Source organism: Odontomachus brunneus, unplaced genomic scaffold (genome assembly GCF_010583005.1).
Source record: "Odontomachus brunneus isolate Ranch 3 - 2012 unplaced genomic scaffold, Obru_v1 Obru_scaffold_101, whole genome shotgun sequence".
NCBI lineage: Eukaryota > Metazoa > Arthropoda > Insecta > Hymenoptera > Formicidae > Odontomachus > Odontomachus brunneus.
In genome coordinates, this window is record NW_022639551.1 from 1,003,269 (window position 1) to 1,024,314 (window position 21,046).

The 21,046-nt window shown below is 35.1% G+C and overlaps 1 protein-coding gene across 1 annotated transcript; it reads right to left on the minus strand.

Moving 5' to 3' along the window:
• Positions 1-57: 57 nt before the first annotated feature.
• LOC116848917 (scaffold attachment factor B2) lies at positions 58-19,863 on the minus strand. Its single transcript, XM_032825517.1, has 15 exons — positions 19,497-19,863; positions 13,788-13,875; positions 13,499-13,638; positions 13,149-13,400; positions 12,986-13,010; positions 11,521-11,680; positions 10,412-10,452; positions 10,046-10,335; positions 9,817-9,976; positions 7,521-7,771; positions 6,905-7,410; positions 5,387-5,560; positions 5,162-5,298; positions 3,214-3,370; positions 58-1,299 (listed from the first exon to the last, which is right to left on the minus strand). The coding sequence occupies exons 1-15, from the start codon at positions 19,617-19,619 to the stop codon at positions 1,137-1,139; spliced, it is 2,667 nt and encodes an 888-aa protein (XP_032681408.1). The 5' UTR covers positions 19,620-19,863; the 3' UTR covers positions 58-1,136.
• Between the last annotated feature and the right edge of the window lie 1,183 nt (positions 19,864-21,046).

Genomic DNA, 21,046 nt, shown 5'->3' on the forward strand with positions numbered 1-21,046 from the left:
TCTCTCCCTTTCTCTCTTCTAGATCGTTGGAGAAAGAGAAAGTAAACAAAGTGCCCGTAGTTATTACCTAAATTTTATTTCAGACAGATGTTTTTTTCCTTTTTTTTCTTAGAACATTGATACGCAGTTTGCTTAAATTCCATCATATAATTATGTGTATAAACTATGCGTACTACAGTTAGCTAAATAAAATTACACGATACGATGCCGATCGTCTTCGTCGTTTCACCAGAAGGGACATTCTGACTTGTGGTATGAACAACTGCACCCGTCCAGCGAGCCTCCTCGTTATCTCGTAGTTTCGAAAAGTCGGAGTCAAGAAGAACCGCACTTCGAGCTAAAACAGCTGATCGAGCGCGCAGGGGAGGACCCGGCGAGGCCTCGATGAACGCTCGTAAATCAAACCGCGGACGTCGCGTAATTTACGAAACCGATATAGGAAAATAAGTTGTATATGTCTCTATCTTTTTCTCTTCCACCTTCTTTCTCTTTGATGGGGCACAGTGGAGTCTATTTAACACATGTACAAAAGTCCGTTGCGTACGAGTGTGCAGAATACGTCTCACAAACATTGTTGTCGCAAACGTGTCTCCGCGAAGAGGTAAACGACGAGCGAGAAGCAACAACTGCGAGCGACAACTGCTCTCTTCTTCTGTAATATCTTTATGCTTTCTTTCTCCTTGTTTTGTTCACAACGCGCGGATAACCGCCCGTAAATAACTCAGTAATTTCATGCATGTTTCTCAAAAGACATGCGCGCTCGATTGCGCCTTATATAACATGATTCGACACGATGTAAAAGTGATCGTCACAAATCGGCACAAGCCGAAACTTCACATCTTATCTCTTATTTTTCTACAACTGTAATCGATGTAAAACTCGAGACCGCGGGTACGGGGAATCAATTAAACGACGGCTGAAATTCCTGCACTTTTATCAGGAACGGACACTGCTTGGTTTCGCGACGATAAATCGCGAGATCGTCGTGATGTAGCAACACCTTGGCGTTCGAGGTTGTGTCGACGACGCGATCAACTTGTTGAGAAACGATGAACTCTGACTCTATGGGTCCTGTAGCCAATGTACGATTACACAAATAAACGACTCGCTCAATCGTGCGAACTCGAACGAACGGATCAATATTTCCTTATGGGCATGGACGATTTGTACGCATCGAACCGTTCATACGACGGGGCCGTTCCGGGAGCGGTCAATCCCATCGACTGAATCGGCCCGCTCTGATATGTCGGCGGAATCGGGTGCCGCAGAGTGCTGCCCATGCTGCTTGAGTTACTCCATCTGCAACACGCACGGAGTTACGTGTAAATTATCGTTGATGAATCTGAGTGGATATGCATAGTCTTGAAAAATAGAAATTTCGAAATTTGGAAACCAGGACAATTTCTAGAAAAAAAAATCATAATCTCGAAATAAATGTCCCGTAATATAATTTTCCCGGAGCATACAATTGTTCCGAGAGAGAATTATTACTTCGAAAACAGTAAAAATGTAAATGTACAGGGATATTATAAGGTTCTCTTGTTATTAAACGCTTGATCAAATAACAGATAAATTTATAATGTGATACAAAAGTTAATTGAACTAACAATATGTAACAAAAATTTCACCTATCAACAAAAATTTTCATCTATCGTATTCGAGATATCTAATTGTAAATATATACTGCGCAAGTATATATAGAATCTCTATGACACAACAAAATTGTTTTGACGTATTTATAAGGCAAAAGTTTAAAAAATTATAATAATATGGATATGCATAGTCTTGAAAAATAGAAATTTCGAAATTTGGAAACCAGGACAATTTCTAGAAAAAAAATCATAATCTCGAAATAAATGTCCCGTAATATAATTTTCCCGGAGCATACAATTGTTCCGAGTGAGAATTATTACTTCGAAAACAGTAAAAATGTAAATGTACAGGGATATTATAAGGTTCTCTTGTTATTAAACGCTTGATCAAATAACAGATAAATTTATAATGTGATACAAAAGTTAATTGAACTAACAATATGTAACAAAAATTTCACCTATCAACAAAAATTTTCATCTATCGTATTCGAGATATCTAATTGTAAATATATACTGCGCAATATATATAGAATATATGCGCGTATATATAGAATCTCTATGACACTACAAAATTGTTTTGACGTATTTGTAAGGCAAAAGTTTAAAAAATTATAATAATAAAATAAACATTTGAGCATATTTTATTTTTATAAAACAACACTTGCAATCAATTAAACAAATTTGTAAGATATTCCGTGCACTCCCCTTTTGCTCTAACAATCAATAATTTATTGTAAATTAATCTGAATAGAAATAAGCTGAAAGAAATAGGTTAAGAAGATGAATTGTATGTCATATTAATTTACGACAAATTATTGTTAGAGCAAAAGGAGAGTGTACAGAATATCTTATAAATTTGCTTAATCGATTGCAAATGTTACTTTATGGATATATATATTTATTTTACGTATTTTGCAAGAATTTTTAGCATGCATTTTCTCGCTTCTGATGTCATTAAAAAAGAGATAGATAATGCGAGAGGCCAGAAACCTTAAAATATTTTGTTCGATTTTTATTTCGAATTTAAAAAAAAAAAAAAAAAATTCTGTAGCCTTCTGCGGAAGTTTCTCCTGATTACAAATATCAGAAATATAAACTGATTCTCTCTGTATTTTAATTAAAAAAGGTCAAATGTTTTTGCCTATTTCACGGCTCTCTCGAGAGATCTCTACTATGACTCCTGCAGATCGTTCATATAACATCTACGTACATATTCAATTTAAATTAAATTAAACTAAATATCTTACAATTGATATTGACATCAAATGAGAATCTTGCAATTTTTGTGACTCTGTCATATTTAAAATAAAAACGATTATGATATTTATAAATTTCATCTCGAATATGTTTATTTTTTAGTTATTTTAAATGATTTTAATAATTAAAATACTGATTGAGAGTAGCGTTAGAATCTTTTTAATATTTAACCATTTTTTTTTCGTATACTTTTCTTGTTGTACTCAATTTAGGAGATTGTTTTGATATACGAATTTCAGTATTCTCGGCTTTTCAAGAAATTATATCATTTTCTCAATTTCGATACATTGTTCGAGACGTGACAATGTATGTCCATCCGAATTTGGCGTATGGAGACGTTAGCGGCTGAAATCAGAGAACACACCTATTCACGCTATCGGACGATCTTGAACTCCAGCTGGAAGGTTCGTTTCGAGGATCGCGCGACCCGCTGCTAGTTACCGAGTTAAAGGACTTCGAGGAAGTCGGTCCTGAATGCCATCCACTCGGTGTACGGTTGCTCTCCACGTAACGACCCTCACCTACATCGAGACACGACAACGATGTACAAGAGTAAATGGCAACGGCTGTTCAAATGAAATTCTCAGATTATCACAACTGTAACGTGCGCGTCTGTTGTGTGAGATACACAGAAATGATCGAAATGTGTGTTGACTAGAGAAAGATTGAGAGGAATAAGATAACTACAAAGCTCATGTGCACAAATCTGTTGTATATTACAACGAGTTTTTTTTACAGCTTGTTCGTATATGCTTTATAATAAAAATATGTAACAGTTCGTATATATTCCTGTTGAGTGTCATATGACATTTGGCAGAAGATCAAAAAAGCTTTTGTAAAATACTGCTCTCTTTTATATCCCGCTTAATTGAATTGTAAGATCGACAGCAGGTTCAACTAACTACAATGAAACTCAACAGAAATTGATAAATCATACAAATTTTTATTAATAAAACATATACAGAGAGGTTTATAAAAAAGAATTACAGATCGACTTCGATCGAAACCATTGATTTCCCTACAAAACATTTAAGTGTTTCTTTTTCACGTTTTGTTGTTAATGCAAAATTCTACTGTACACTCAATTATAACGTAGAAAATATAACAAACTTAAGCACATTAAAATTAAACATTTACCACTATTATTATCCATGAAAATACTCACTTTGTCACTTAGTTGTTTATTATATATAACGCATTTTCATGTTTCTACATTTTACGAAAAAAATAATATGGCATAACACGTATCTACGTATTATAACTCTTACAATTCGTTACTTTTGCGTACACGATATATCACAAAAATTACGCAAGCGCTGAGATATTCTATAAAAAATATAGCCCTTCTCTTGTACGATCAACATGAATTTACATAACATCATTGAAATAAATAAAAAGTATGACTTTTGTGTTACTCTGTTCTATTTTTTCGTTTGATTAATTCAACGACGCATCTAATTTCTATCTAGAGTATTTTATTCTTTAAAAGCGTTTGGCACTTGAAATAAAGATAAAAATGAAGCTCTCCTCTCGTTCTTTTCTCTGTGTTTTTTTTATATACAACCTGTTTGTACTTTTGAACATACAATCACAAACTGAAGCATTTACTTTATAGTAAAAATATTATATTGAGATAGGTTGTAAAATGTGAAAATTATGAAGAGAATAAACTTCATTATTACCGCGTATATAATCTAATTGGACGATGTTAACTTTTCACCTTTCAATTAAGTGTGACAAGAACCATGCCATTAGATCTTCTATGATCTTTTAAATGTATCGCGTATGTTAACAAAGATATATTTCGTTTTTCGAAATTATTGGGCGTATGGGCACAAATAAAAAAAAATATATATACAGCATAAACTGCAATTTTAACTGTGCATTATTAATAAATGGCGATAATTTCAAGTAAAAAGATATCAACAAAAACAGAATCATATGTATCTTACAATGTAGTAAATAACCGAGCCGTTGTGCGCTTTTTGCGTTTGTCAGAGATTTTGTGTAAGTTTTTTTTTATAACGATTGTGTGCTTGTTTAGGCTGCGTTCGTTTTGTCGTTTATAGTGCGTCATTTATCCTTGTTTAATATTTGATAAGGATGAAATGATGCTCAGAGCGTTGTAAGCACCAAAACGAACGTAGCCTTTGTGTTACGCTTATATTCTGCATGCAGAAAGAAACAAATAATCGTCGAAGTAGTGTTGGTGATTATAAGGCTAGGAAATGCGATGGAAGTCTACGTATATTGTGTTTTTAGTACTTTGCGGTAGTGGCATTTCTCGTACGTGTACGATTTATTATACTCACGTGGCGTACTAGAGCCCGGAGGCTTGAAGCTTTCGTTGTATCGCGTGTGGGTGTCTCGGGAACTTCTGTGCGTTTCAGGCTCGGAACGTCGCACTTCGCGTTCACGAGTGTAGGTCGTGGTGCTTGGACGCTCGTATCTGCGCGTGACAAGTCGAAAATCAACAATTAGAGATTGGACTGACCAAGAGGATCGCTGTAAATTCCAAGCGACTTTGCGATACGCACCTTTCCTTCACCTGTCGCGGATCGATGGACGAGGACGTGGTGGACAGACTTTCTCGACGTACGATAACTTCCCTGCCACGGGAAACATCGGAGAAGCTTTCCGGCCGGCTACTTCTTGACGAGAATTCAGTGCTTCGCTTGAATTCTTTCTTCAGTCCCAGATCCTGAGCAGATCTGAAGCATATCCGTTTACATTAGCGTCGCATAAATATGAAGCAGTAGAAGAGACATCAAAGAAAGTTCTGAAATGCTCGTATCTAGTGATAAAGGCTCCTGGTCATTCGTCGCAAACCTTTGATTGATGACGTCACAAACGAAAAAATCATGCTTGAAATTCTTGCAAAACATATTTTAATAAAATATGTTTACGAAATATGACACTTGCAATTACTCAATCTGGAAAGTAGTTAGAATACTTCCCTTTTGAAACAGTTCTATACAAAAGCTCTCGAAGTACATGTATTGATAATCAAATCATATTTTAGTTTAGAATCAAGTTTTGATGTTGGAGCGAATATTTTGTTAAATACTGGAAGGATAATAATATTCGGCAGTATTAACGCACACGAATAGGTTGTCCAGTCTTTATAACGTACGCGATGAATCAAACCTTCCACGTCAAACTATGACCCTGAATCTCAATTTTTAATATTAATTACTCATTTTATATATTATCTCGTGATTAGGCTTTTTTTATTCAATTAAATTCTTTTAACATTTAGCAAATATTCACTCCAACATCAGAGCTCGGCTCTTACTGGCTTAAAATATGTTTATTTCTCCTTTACTTTAAGTCATTAAATTAACTTTATCTTTTCTCATGATTCTGTCACGTTAATTTTACGATTCTTATTGATTGTCAGAACAAAAGAAACCGTGTCCGGACTATTTTACAGAGCCGCTCTATCGATTACAAGTGTCATTCTGTAAACATATCACTTGATTGCAACATATTTTGCAAGAATGTTGAATGTGCGCTGTCTCGCAAAAATTAAGATAACCGCGACAACGGATTAGGAACCTTAAGGCTCGTGGCCCCTCGCACTGTCTATCTTTTTTTAATGACGTCAGAAGCGAGAAGATGCATGCTAAAAATCCTTGCGAAATACATTGAAATAAAAATATATATCCATAAAGTAATCGATTAAACTTACTTCGATTATACTTGCAATCGATTAAACAAATTTGTAAGATATTCTGTGCACTCCCTTTTTGCTCTAATAATCAATAATTTATTATAAATTCACTTGAGTAGAAATAGATGAAAAAATAGGTTAAAAAGATTTGTATGTCACGATAATTTATGACAAATTACTGACTGTTAGAACAAAAGAGGAGTGCACAGAAGATCTTACAAGTTTGCTTAATCGATTGCAATTTTATGGATATATATTTTTATTTTAACGTATTTTGCAAAAATTTTTAGCATGTATCTTCTCGCTTCTGACATCATTAAAAAGAGATAGACAATGCGAGGGGCCAGGAGTCTTAATTGATGAAAAAGACAGGCAATATCACCTGCTGGACTCGTATCGCGAAGGGGGCGGTGATGGGTCCAACCGTCTGTCTGTCACGCGATCCAGCATCTCATTTCGCCTGTCGGACACTCTGTCTGGACTGTGCCTGCGACTATGCTCCGTCGTGATCCGTTTTCTGTCAGGCTCCACGTACAAATCCCGAGGATCTCTCCTGTCACTGGACGTTCTCTTTATAGAAGGCGGCGGTGGCGCACGTCTGCTTTCCTCCAAGCGCATCTGCTGCCTCTTCAGCTCCATCCTTTCGCGCTCGAGCTTCTCTCTCTCGAGTTTCTGCCGTTCTCGTTCGAGTCGCAGCAGCTCGGCCTTCTCCTGCTCGATCCGTTCTCTCTCGCGTCTCAGCTTCTCCCGTTCTCTCTCCAATCGCGCCGCCTCCTCCCGCTGTCTGCGCTCTATCTCTCGCTGGCGCTCCATGTCCTCTCTTCTTCTACGCTCTTCTTCCCGTAACATCCGTTCCCTTTCGCGTAACCTCTGCCGTTCGCGTTCCTCCTAAGGATTTATTAGAGTTTCGTTTGTTACTTCCCGCAATTCTTCTTCCCCGCTGTTGATCGTGCGCCGCAGTTATTCGGCTTATTAATATATTGACTAAAGACGTTTACCCGAATCTTCGCGAATGTGAGAACGTCATCGCGTCTCCGTCTCTCGCGACTCCTCGATCGGCTGTGAGATCGATGATCTCTGTCCCAGGTGCGAATTCGTTTCTCCTCTCGTCTACCTCTCTCGCTCTCCGGCTTCTTGCTGGTGGATTTCGTCGAGCGAGAATCAGACTCTTTGCACGGATCTTCCTTTTTATCTTGCACTTCCATTTTCTTCGACTCGGTACTCTCGCTCTTGTCATCAGATTTTTTCACTAAACAAACGAAATAACTTCCACATTAGACAACGAAGAGTTATAAAGGGAATAGAACTGACAAATAAGATATTGTGGTGCGTAAAGTTAATAAAAGATAGAAACATGAATATTTGTGAAGTTCATAAGTATTTCATTAATCAATAATCAATGTGTGTAGTCAACACGCGTCAACAGAGCCCCATCAATAAAAATTGATGCTATAAAAAGTATTATTTTTATATTTTCTGATTGGCGACTAAGTCATCGTGCTTTCAGTTTTCCTCGAGGATATTTATGGCTATTTAGCATACTGTCCTCTTCTTCAGATCAAATCTCTATTTTCCTCGGAAATAATTCTAAGGTATTTTCCAAAAAATCATTGATCGTGTCTAAACACGTGTCTACACGTTGCAGTATATAAACCGGAAGTAAAAAATATCCCAACCTGAAACAGATTGGGTTAGGTTAAGGTTAAGTTAGGAAAATTTCTTTTGGAAGATAACATGTTAGAGTCCTTGCAGTCCTTGGAAAATTTCTTTTAAAAAATAACGCGTTACAGTTACTCATTATCCACTGAAGAGTAATCGTTATTCAACGAATCATTATAATTTTTATTATTTTGTTACCAATTTTATTTCTTTTTTTTTTTAGAATACGCTTCTGCTAATTCTCTAAACATTAGAATACTTCAAGTTATCTAATGGCTCCTGCACACAGGACGCGGTAATGCTTGCCGCGCGGCGGAAGTTCGCGCGACGGCCAATCAATATACTGTTTTCTGTAATAACCTTTTAGCTCTTACGGAAAAACAACATTAGAATTTGAATTTCCAGAATAGCCAAACAGTTGAAGCACCGGATCCAGATCCGAATCTAAATTCGTAAGGAAAAGACTGCCAAACGGATACGTTCATAGCAATCTAGATGCCTGCCGAAAATTTGATAATAATAATAAATAAATAATAATAATAAATCTGTGTTCAGCAGAGAAAATTACTGTTGCAACTGTTGCAAAATTCGTAAGTCTGATTGGTTTATGCTTATTCTTGGATAAATCTAAGAGCATGTACCAATTAGATTCATGAATTTGATAACAGTTGCAAACTTTTTTTGCTGAACGCAGTAAATGGTTACATTTAGCAAAAAAAAAAAGCGCTTTGCACTACACTACTAGCAGTTTTGCGACTGTTTGTAAAATTTTCTGTTGAACGATACTTAGTGATCTCTCTCTCTCTCTCTCTCTCTCGCTTTTCTCTCCAATATATTTATTAAACGGTCTAATATATACATATATTGAAAAAATGCTGGAAAAAATGATGACCACTTAGCATCTTGGAAAAGCGCAAATCGCTAGTGTCGTTCAGAAGAAAATTTTACAATAGTTACAAAGTCGCTACCAACGGAAAGCGCTTACTAAGCTGTTTTTTCTGTTAAACGCAGCGAAACGATGGCTTAATTTGGATTGTCATACTTGAAAACTTTACCGATGAAACATTAACTTTTTTTGCAGTTTACATCTCGTAATGGTTGCATAGAATTACAAATGCTTTTACAAACTAAAAGTACGTGCAACAATGAATTGAAATATTGTTCAATATGTGACAAAAATGATAAAACATTTTAAAATTGACATCTCGAACTGTCGGTGTAAATATTTAATTGATACAAAAGTTCTGCAGTTTATATGTACACGTGAGTTTGCTCTGCTAACGAAAATTGTAAAAAATATTTCTGTATTTTTACGATTAAATTTAGAAACGTATTGTTTATGAAATACTTGAACAAATTTGCAGGGCGTATTCTTCTCGACAAAATAAAGAATTTATATAAATCAATAATACATTAAATAATAATTTAATATAATATATTAAATTAATTAGTTTAGCCTTTATCTTATTAATAATGAAAAAAATAACGTTATCAAGTTATTGAAAAAAGTAATTTGTGACAATAACAGCGTTACTTTCAAATTCTAGCCAGAGTGTACACCTGCACCTCTTTTATTAGTCGATTGTTAGTTTTCCCCGCGATAATTGATTATTGTCGTAAAGGAGTAGTACTTACCAGTATCTGATCCTTTCTCTTCTACTTCCTTCTTAATCTCCTTCTCCTTTCTCTCGTTTGCATCATGATCTTTCAGCTTCTCCTTCTCTTCCTTTTTCTCTGATTTGCCGTTGACAGTATCTCGCTTACGTACGTGGCTTTGCTGAGTATCTCCTTTTGCCTGCGACACAATTTATAATAAAAGTCAAGCTCGTGTACCGCGTACTGCTAGAGACAAGTCGAAAGTTACCTTCTCGACAGATATGACGCGTCCGTGAAGCTCTGTCCTGTGTAAATGCTGTATACACTTCGTCGCGTCTTCGCTCGTGGACATCGTTACATAGCCGTAACATCTTGCTCCCGGAGTTCTTGCGTTAGTAACTACTTTTGCACCAATGACTTTGCCATACTTCGAGAATATCTGCTTCAAGTCAGTGGCACGAGTACTCGACGACAAACCTGAGACCCACAGATTACGGCTACTTGCATTGGTCGCATTGATCGGCATCTTTTTCTCCACGAAGTGTATAGTGGTGTGAACTGTAAGACATTTGCAAATCTGTAAAATCGAATCGTTGACAAGGAAATAACGCAAAATCGAAACGCAAAGGCTCACCTCTCTCTTCTCTCTTCTGATTTTTGTTGTTAGAGTCCACACTGAAAGGAATTACATTATTATTGCAGTACACAAATAAAAGAGCTTGGTAGGCAGATTACAATTTAAAGTAACGAATTAAGGATTATAATCTATGAGGCTTAATAAGTACCTCTGTAACTATGTTAAGCACATTAAATTTGGCTAGCAACTTATTTTTAAGCAGTAACGACAACTTAAGATACTTTCTGGGTTTCTTTGTCACTCGTACACCATCGTATGTTATCAGTTTTTTGACTTAGATTACTGGATGTATATTCACTGAGTTCTGCTCATCCATTTGCATCACTGGTTCGTTAGGGAATCATGTCCATGCGGCAAGGTTTGCACTTATCGCTTTAAGTATCCACGAAGGGGGCATCGGCTGCATAGTTCTTCTGAGAGGGCACTTCTCATCTTAGCCGGGATAGGTTTTTAAACGCATACACGTTTTTTTTAGGGAGTAAGAGGGTAGCAGCATCTTCAATAAGTAAGGATCGCTTCTTGACATACGAGGATTTGAATACGCTCTGCCGATATACAAGATTTACCGTAAGATACTAATGTCCTTGTGTGTAACACGACGCACACGGCGAAACTGCTGTCTTTTTTTTTTTTTATTTTGAAACGAACGTCCTCGTCGTATAGGGAACACAGCACACGGGAACTCATCTGCTTATGCGTGTGTGTCTACTCTCTCGGTAGAGTACGTACAATCACCTTTACTAAATATATGTATATGTGCGGGTGAGAATTGCAAACACGACATTTGAGATTCGTAAGTTCGCTAGCCAATTTCTCGACTTCTTAACATACTTCCCAGAGTTAAGAATTACAGCCTATGCACACGAGTAGAAGAGTACGTCTGAGAGACGTAATTTCAATTTTTCTAAAAAAAGGGAATAAAACGATCTTGCGTGTGACGAGCGATTTCTCATCTTGGAAATCCCATTTGTCCGACGGTACAGAGAGCGAGAGAGATCCCGACGATACGGTATGCAGCAGTAGAACATCACTAGCAGAGTCGTGCGACATATCCAGTTCGCTGTACCACAATGAGAACCGTTTTCTTAGCTCTATGAGAGACCAACCTCTTGCTTCCATCTCCACCGTCCTGCTTGCTCTTCATCCCAACGTTCGCACCAGATGTAGTCCCTTCCTTGCCGCTGGCGCCAGCTTCTGCTCTACCGCTGCTTCCTTTAGAGTCTCCCTTTTTGCTGTTCTCTTCCATTTTCTTCTTCTCTCCACCATCTGCAGAGACAATCAAGGTAGCATAGTCACTCTCTGTGAAGCCAGACTCTTCTCCCTCCCTAAAACTCCTGTTTAGTGGCTTGTACTTCCAGTCAGGAATTTCGCCCAAGTCACTAATAAATTCGCACAGCGAGCAATGGATGCAGCTTGCACGATTTACAAGCGCGCGCGCACACACACACACAGTCTTCGACATGGCATGGTTCTGTAGGGAACCTAAACCTTTCTTTTTTTTTTTGTTTTCGGTCGCTTTATACTTTTTTTTTGTATACGCGCGCAAAGCTACCTGCGTACCTCCGTATGCGCGAAACTCCGATTGAATAAGTTGAGCCAAGGGGAGAGAAATTAGAAAGGAGGACGCGCGGAGAGCGTTGTGTAGCGCAGCGAAGACGCACGGGCGTGTGTTTATCGCTTTGCCGGGAATATCCGCATATCGCTCCATTGCCAATAAAGCGACTCCTGCAACAATATAATGCACGCGCGCGCGCAAACGAAAAATGTGGTCGAATGTGTGCGACATATCGCGGGTATCGCGCGACAGTAATTCCGTTTGCTAAATCGGGCACTAAGTCCGAGGCACAAGTTTCCGAAGGTACTGGTACTTTTTTTTTTCGTTTCGCACGCGTCGAGGCAACGTCACACGTGGTGCTGATCTCTATTTTTTTTTTGCGAGAAATATTTGTGGCTTTTGGTGTTCATACTTGAGTCCTCTTGAGTCTCTCCGTGTGACTTGGCGATAAGAGAATCCAGCGATGCTCTATGCGGTAGGTATGATTAATTATTTTATATCAAATTCTAGCGTTAACTAACTTAAAGACTAGACGCTTATGGGATATAGTTTGTCGACTCTTTTATGCAATATAGGCTGGCAGCAAGTAGCAGTGCAGAGATGTCGGGAGGCTTCTCCTGCTTGAACCCGTTATCGATCACCATGCGTTTATCCCAATCGTAAACTTATCGGTTGCCGACGTGCATTTCAACAATCATCATAACGCCACGTCTACGTGGCTGGTTGTGTAGCATCGAGACGTTGTGATGAAGTTCACGATGATGAGGATGACTTGCGGGCCAGACGTAGAGCGAGGAGGAACCGTTGGCTGCTGTATGTATGCGACGATTGCCTACGTTACCCTTGTTCCAGTTGCGGTTGCGCGCTAGTACGTTTGTACTTGAACATGCTTACTCTTGATGCTGGTGCTTCCGTTACTTACTCCGAAACCGTAGATACAAATGCTATCGCTATTCTTAATATCTTAATGGAGTCTTACGTCTAAGTTAGAAGATAATAAGTGCTGCAGAACTTACCCTTGTGCCGATCATGAGATTCTGTCTGCAATGAGAGAAAGAATGTTTAAAAAAAAGAATTGTTTCGAGAGAGTACAAGGAAAGATCACTCTTAATTCACTTCATAAAGCTTTGAGGATTATTAACTCATTGATTTCCTTCTTCCCTTCTCCCTAATTCATACCTCCTCAACCAGGAGATTTTCTTCATCTTCTCCAATAGTTAAGTTGATAGAATCCTCATTATCAATTCCATTAGCTTCAACGGTTGCCGGTGTCGCATTTGAAGACTGATTCGAGGCACTTGTCTTCTCCAAATCACTCTTCTTCTCATTACTCTGTATACTTTCGCCTGTAGTTTTGGTTCCCTGTATTTTAGATTCCTGTTTAATAGTCTCCTCTTTAATAGAATTAATCTTGACTTCGGACTGCGATTCCTGAGAGAAGCAAGATATGAAAGAGAGAATGTCTCTCATTTGTTTTCAATTAAAACACATCGCCAAAATGTTTAATGTTACATCAATATGTGGTTTACCTCTTTCTTAAAGATTTCACTACTTTCTTCCGCTACAGCCTTTGTTTCTCCCTTAGATTTATCTGTATTATCTTGCCCATCAACATTCTCTTCCTTGTGACTCTCTGCGCACTCAGTGGGTTCTTCTTGAACCACAGCTGCTGTAAGTAAAGTAAAATTTGAAAATTTAAATCGGACGTTTTTCAATTTATCCGATTAAATGCAAATTTGCACACAATGTTAATATATTTAATATTATAGAAAATATTGTAATAATAATATTAATAATTATTTGAAAATGCATGTGTACCACTGTTTTTTCTTGAGGCGGTTTTAGATATCCCACCAGACGGTATAATAAGACATTCATCGGGATTTTCTCCTTCATCCAATATTACCTGTAAATAATTGTTGCATTAAGCTTTTAACTTACAAACACAGAGAGAGAGCAGGCATTTTAATTAAAATATAAATCTTTAATTTTCAATCTTTGGCGGGAAGATAAATATATTCGACGTACGTGCCGGATTTTGCAAACTTTCAACGTACATGAGGTACTGTATGGTCATTTACACAAAGGTTACGACATTTTTTGTTGAACAAGTTTATAAAGATGTGAATTTAATTGCCAATTTTTTTTTTAATACAAGATATGCAAAAGTAATTTAAGGTAGAAGTGTATTGTATAAACTTGTTATAAAAAAGTGTTGTACCATTTATGCAAATGACTATACGCTGATCACTTTTCACATTGATTCTTTACCTCCCACGATTACTATTTAGAATATTAATATATTAATTAATATTCTAAATATTACTATTTAAAATATAAATTAATTCCCTCTAAACAGATTTGGCGTGAAAGATGGTTACTGTATAGTACTCTAATCTTAAAATCTGTTCTTTTTAACTAGATTAGGTTGCACTTTCACTAAGTTGTAGACTTAGTAAAGGTTGCCATAGACTTCAAGATTATGTTTTTTTACGGATTATTTGTATATTTTTTACGCAATATATATATATATATATATATATATATATATATATATATATATATATATTTTAGACAGAAGTTATATGGATCGATGGGGGACATAAGAAGGTACCATTGGTTTGACCTTGCGTAGTCCCGCCAAGGTCAGGTCGAAGTCAACTTTGCTTTTCTAAATAGAAACATACATTTTTTTATTACGGAATTTTATTCTACGTAAAGAAGCAAACAACTTTTGTTTAAAAACATTTTTTATCCGACTTTTATTTTCTAAGATATTTACGGAAATATCTACAAGATTATTAGTTTCAATAATTTTTTACTCGAATTCTATTAATTTTACCAAAAAATAGCAAGAGATAAAAATTGTTTATTTTCTTTTCATAAAACTCTGAGATTTTTTCAGAATTTTTTAATTTACTTTTTAATACTGTATTTCCTTGCATTTTTTTTGAAGTACTAAAAAGTTAATTAAAAAATTCTGAAAAAAATTCAGAGCTCTATGAAAAGAAAATAGACAATTTTTATCTCTTGCTATTTTTCGGTAAAGTTAACAGAATTCGAGTAAAAAATTATTGAAACCAATAATTTTGTAGATATTTGCGTAAATATCTTAGAAAATAAAAGTCGGATAAAAAATGTTTTCAAACAAAAGTTGTTTGTTTCTTTACGTAGAATAAAATTCCGTAATAAAAAATGTATGTTTCTACTTAAAAAAGTAAAGTTTACCTTGACCTGACCTTGGTGGGCCCACGCAAGGTCAAATAGTATCTTCTTGTGTCCCCCATCGATCCATATAACTTTTGTCTGAAACATTTTTGTCTGCCAGTTTTAGTTTTCGAAATATTCGGCTGAATGGGTTAAAATGGACTACCCTATATACAAATATAAAAAATATATATTAATAGGATGAACTTTTAATATCCGATTGTCACGAATTTTGGCAAAAATATTCAAAATAATGTTAAATAAATGTTTTCAATTAGATTTTCACTGATAACAATATTTAATGCCAAAAATGTTTAAATAAAATTATAAATCGCTATTCATATTATACTACTTTGCTAGTAGTAAAGTTATAAAAAATCGTATATTTATTTAATTAGAAAGAAAGATTTATAACAGTAAGATTTGAAAAAGCAAATAAGGAGCAAGCACGGATATCTTAGTGCTATTAAATACTAATATTACTTTAATATTAATATGATAGTGGGATAGTATTTAATAGCACTAAGACATCTGTGCTTGCTCCTTATTTGCCTTTTCAAATCTTACTGTTAGTTATTCAAAGGAGCTTTCTATAATTTAGAAAGATTTATGTTTTATTTGTTGATTTAAAGACGATTTTCGAACAATGTTGAGAGATAAATATTATGAAGAAGTTTAATTTGATATTATTTCGAATATTTTTGTCAAAATTTGTGGCAGCTGGACGTCGGACATTTTCAGAAGCTTATCCATCAGCACGTTTAGAGGATATCAGCAAAATGTCATGTTATTATTCAACATTGCTTAATTTGAAGTATGTACAGTCGAATAAAATGTTGAATAACAAACAAAATACACTGAAATGTACATTTATTTGTATGATAATATATCCAAGTTTAAGACTTATTATACCTCGTCGCGGATTTGTAACGTCAGAAGCGAGAAATGACAGAAGCTTTCGTCAAAAACTGACAAAAGTTGCATTCCATTTCTAAATAAAGATAAATATAGACGAAAGAGCACTTGAGATCGCTTGAGTACACTTGTAAAATTTTCTGGAAACTATCCCTTTTTCTTAGCGATTAGTAAATAGTCATATAATAAATGGTGAAACGAAGCATGCAGATAAAACAGACTTATTTCATAATTTTATGTGTCTTATTTTACCATTTATTATACAATTATTTATTGATCATCAAGAAAAAGGGATAACTTACGGACAATTTCAGTGCTCGAGCAATCTCAAATACTCTTTCGTCTATATTTATTTTTATTCAGAAATGGCACGCAACTTTCGTCAGCATGTCGTTCCTCGCTTCTAACGTCACAAATCCGACATGGCCGACGAGGTACAAGGAGCCTTAAGAAGCATGAGGAAGTATATATAATCAAATATTAAAATGTGCTTTGAGAATGTTCCGAAATGCTCCGAAATGAAAATGTGTTGCAACTAATTCTATCTGTTGTCTATTAACATATTAGCACTAGTGTGTAACAGCGGCCTACTAAACTAATAATTATATAAGTCACTTCTAGAATCCACTACTTAATAGTGGAGATATTAAGAGTCAATATACCTATACGGGCTATAATACCAATATATTCTCCTCTAATAGCATAAAAAAAAATATGATTTCGTAATTTACAACAATTTGGAAAATGCAATTATTGATAATAAAGAGTATGTGTATAATTAAAATGTATAATTGAAGATAATATAAAATACATATTATATATTTCATTAGGTAAAATGCAAATATAACTTAATTATATTAATAAACAGTAAAATTTATATTACTTACATACTTATAATATTGTCTTTTATATCAAAATAGTAGTAATAATAAGAAGAAATTTTTCATCATCAGGAGAATCTAACAATTACAATTAAATCGTTACATTTATTTTCATTTTATTTCGAATTAACCCGCACTTAAGGCTCCTGGCCCCTCGCATTGTCCATCTCCTTTTAATGACTTCAGAATCGAGAAAATGCATGCTAAAAATTCTTGTGAAATACGTTAAAATAAAAATATATATCCATAAAGTAACACTTACGATCGATTAAACAAATTTGTAAGATATTCCGTGCACTTCCATTTTATTCTAACGATCAATAATTTATCGTAAATTAACGTGACAATTTATCTTCTTAACCCATTTCTCCGCTTATTTCTATTCAGGTTAATTTATAATAAATTATTAATATCTTATAAATATCTTACAAATAGCGCGCGGAATATTTTGCAAATTGGTTTAATCGATTATAAATGTTATTTTATGGATATATATTTTTATTTTAATATATTTTACAAGAATTTTTAGCATGTATTTTCTCGCTTTTGACGTCATTAAAAAAAAGATAGATATCATTATTATTAAGCGTTCAAATTGTTCAAATTGTTCAATAATTAATGTTTTTTCTTTGGTCATTATATACTTAGGGCAGAGAGTGTAAGCAACGCGAACGAATCTAATGGGTGTATCCAGTACTACAACCATTCATTGAGAGCTCAGTGAGCTCTTGCATCTGATTGGCATATTTCTTTAGATCTAAAAATATACACGAATCAGATGCAAGAGCTTACTGAACAGTTGTAGTATTGGATGCATCCAATGTATCTTTTTCCCCGTATGTACTCGTGAAAAGTGGAAAGTTCTAGTAACGAATTAATTGAAACTTTTCACGTTTTCACGTTTTCGCGTGGAAAAAAGATATACGATCGATACTCTAAAAGATGGTCATGAATCTTTTGTTTTAGTACGAATTCATGAAAAGTTCATATTTCCAAATACTTTAAAATTTTTACTTTTCACAAGTTTACTAGAAGAAAAAAATCATGATCGATTCTGTGATCTATTTTGAAAGCAGAAAATGTAACTTAGTTCCTAGTAGAGAATCAATTATACTTTAATGTAGTATAGTGAAAATTGCAACAGTGAGCAAATTTACAAGGTGTTGACTAATGAAAATAGTACTACAACCATTTATTGTGTACTTAGTGAGTAATTTTAGTATTGCATGTATCCATTGTAAATCTTCTAACAAATCCACTCACTTTTGTAATTTTTACCAAGTTGTACGATACATAAGCTGGCTAATAACCAGACAGCAGGTATAATATGAAAAGTAAAAAAGGAATGAAAAAAAATGAAAAAAATAAAAAGGAATATGTAAAGTGAAAAATTTGACCTCAATTAAGCTTTTTATTTTTCATGTAAAAGAAAAAATACTTGATCAATAGGTGATCATGAATCTTTTCATACTTCAGTATGAACTTGTGAAAAATAAACACTTCCATATGTTTGCAGGTTAGTAAATTTTTATTTTTCATGAATTTATGTAGAAGAGCAGATTCAAAGATCTATTTTCAGGATATTGATCATAAATTTTCTCCCTTGTAAAAAGTTTCATTGCAATAAAACTTTACTTTTTGTCCACGTGAGGGAAAATATTGCATGATCGATACTCTGTTTTTTTCAGTTGGTGAATTAATTATGAATCTTTCTCCTTGGCGTAAAGATGTGAAAAAAAACAATTTGAAAATATAAACAGGAAATATTTACTTTTCATAGTTTTATATTATGGAGAAAAATTGCATGATTGATAAAAAAAATAAGCTCATGTGAAAATACTCATAACTAAGGCCCTGATTAGTGCTGCACTGAAACTTTGTTGCTTCTTCCTTCAACATTAGATTATGTTTATTTTACTTTAGAGGCAAAAAATATAATCTAGTTAAAAAAAATATAATTTAGTTGAAAAGGACAGATCTAAAATGAGATATATAACTTAATTATTGAGAGGAGAAGGAACGAAGTTTCTGTACAGCACTTTTTCCATCCATCTGGAAAAAACAAGAAAGATCTTCCTTATCAGGAAAGTGAGATAAGCTTATTACAAAAGTATTACAAAAGCTTATTACAAAAGTAGCCAAAACTAGACAACATGCTAAAGACACATTAAGCAATAAAGAAAAAACCAGCTTACTATCGAAAAATATTGCGTACAAATGCAGTATCAAGAATTGGTACACAAATTCAACGTTTTGAATAATTGGAATAGAACCACGTAAATTTGTTGGTTCATCCTTTTTGTTATTATCTCCTGATAATATTACATCATGGCTCAGATGCTAACAAATATCTCGGATACAATACAGAATATCGTTACACGTTAAATCAATAGGGTTAACATGGCGACAAACAGTGAGTCGGCCTCGAGAAGAGAGAGACAGAGAGACAGAGATATAGAGAGTGATTAGCAAGTTTTGAGTTCGGAAGAGCGCGATACTCAGCAAGAGAAAATGAATCTCTTACTTTCGACAGCCGTTCCAAGAGCAAGGCTTTGTTGCCGGACTTGTCCAAGCCACGACGCTCCAATTCGGTCTTGAGGTCTATAACCCGCAGCTCGATCAGCTTTTTTCCTTCCACATCGGCCATTGTATTTGCAGAGATGGTTGTCCGCGAGCCGATGACTGCAGGACGTAGCACAACGATATACTGACGTGCGTATCAGCGCAACAATCGATGATTATCATGCAAGCGATTGAGAACAGGTAACTAGCGGATTATTTCGCACAAGTATCGCAAGGTGATGTAACGTTGCTGCGGAACTTTTTGTCAGTCGATGTTCACGAATCACGTATGGTCGTCTGAGTAAGTACGGCCATTGCAGTTTGCTATCGAGCGTGTGTTGCCGGAAGTTCGTGGTGCGTCGCTATCAGCCATCATGGCGTGAGCGCGCAATTTGAATTCGAATAAGAGACTTCCGGCCGTATGATAATTCAATCTCGAAAATATTAATACTGATACAGGGAGCTTATTACGGTTCTGTGTGAGAAGCGAAAATGCGAAAAGTGAACGAATTTACTAGAATATTTATAATTTCATTGGTCAACATCTAGTCCCATATTCTGAATCCTCTCTTATCTATAAAAGTGCTTCTAAAAGAAGCTTAGGAGCCACCTGATTGGCTGAGAAGCTACATTTAAGGCACTTTTATCGATAAAAGAGGATTCAGAATATGGGTCCTAGTGAATTCGTTTATTTTTCGCATTTTCACTTATCACACAGGACCGTAATAAGCTCCCTGATATTATTATACCATCGTATTATTGGGAAAATTTTCAATCTGGCAAAGGGGTTCTGAGGGATCCGGTGGTAATCGAAGAAAGATCCCAGATAGCACAGAGAATTAAAAAAGAATTCAAAAAGGATTCAGTCGTATGTCAACAATTCTGAGTTCATGTTCAGATGCAAAAAGAATTCTTCAGAGTTCAGTTCAATGAAGAGTTCTTTTTGCATCTAAAAACTAACTCAGAATTGGTGATATATGATTGAATTCTTTTTCAATTCTCTGTGCTATCTGGGATAGCACTATCGACCATTTTTAATTATCTGATATAAATATCTGGACATTTAGAGTGTAATGAAATATTAATGTTATAATTTACAACTATTTTTAATAAATTTTAACAAATTTTAATTAATCTTAAAGAATCTTAATAAATTTTAATGAAAAGGAGTCAATTGAGAGAGATTTTCAGTAAATATTTCAATACCTAGCTAGAAATGATTCGTCAATCGATGTCGAATCGACATTGAAATCGTGAAATCAACGTCGATTTGACATCGTTTCGACATCGATTGACGAATCATTTCTGGCTGAGATAAAATATTTCCATCAGGGAAGTCATCACAAACATCATTCTATCTTTGTTATGCAGAGTATGGAACAAAGACAGAATGATGCTTGTGTTGATTTGCGTCTGGAGCAATAATTATATGCAATAATATTTCGCGGTTCTTTGCGAGATCTCTATTATAATCTCTCTCTTACAGACCTTAAATATTTGTATAAAACTGTA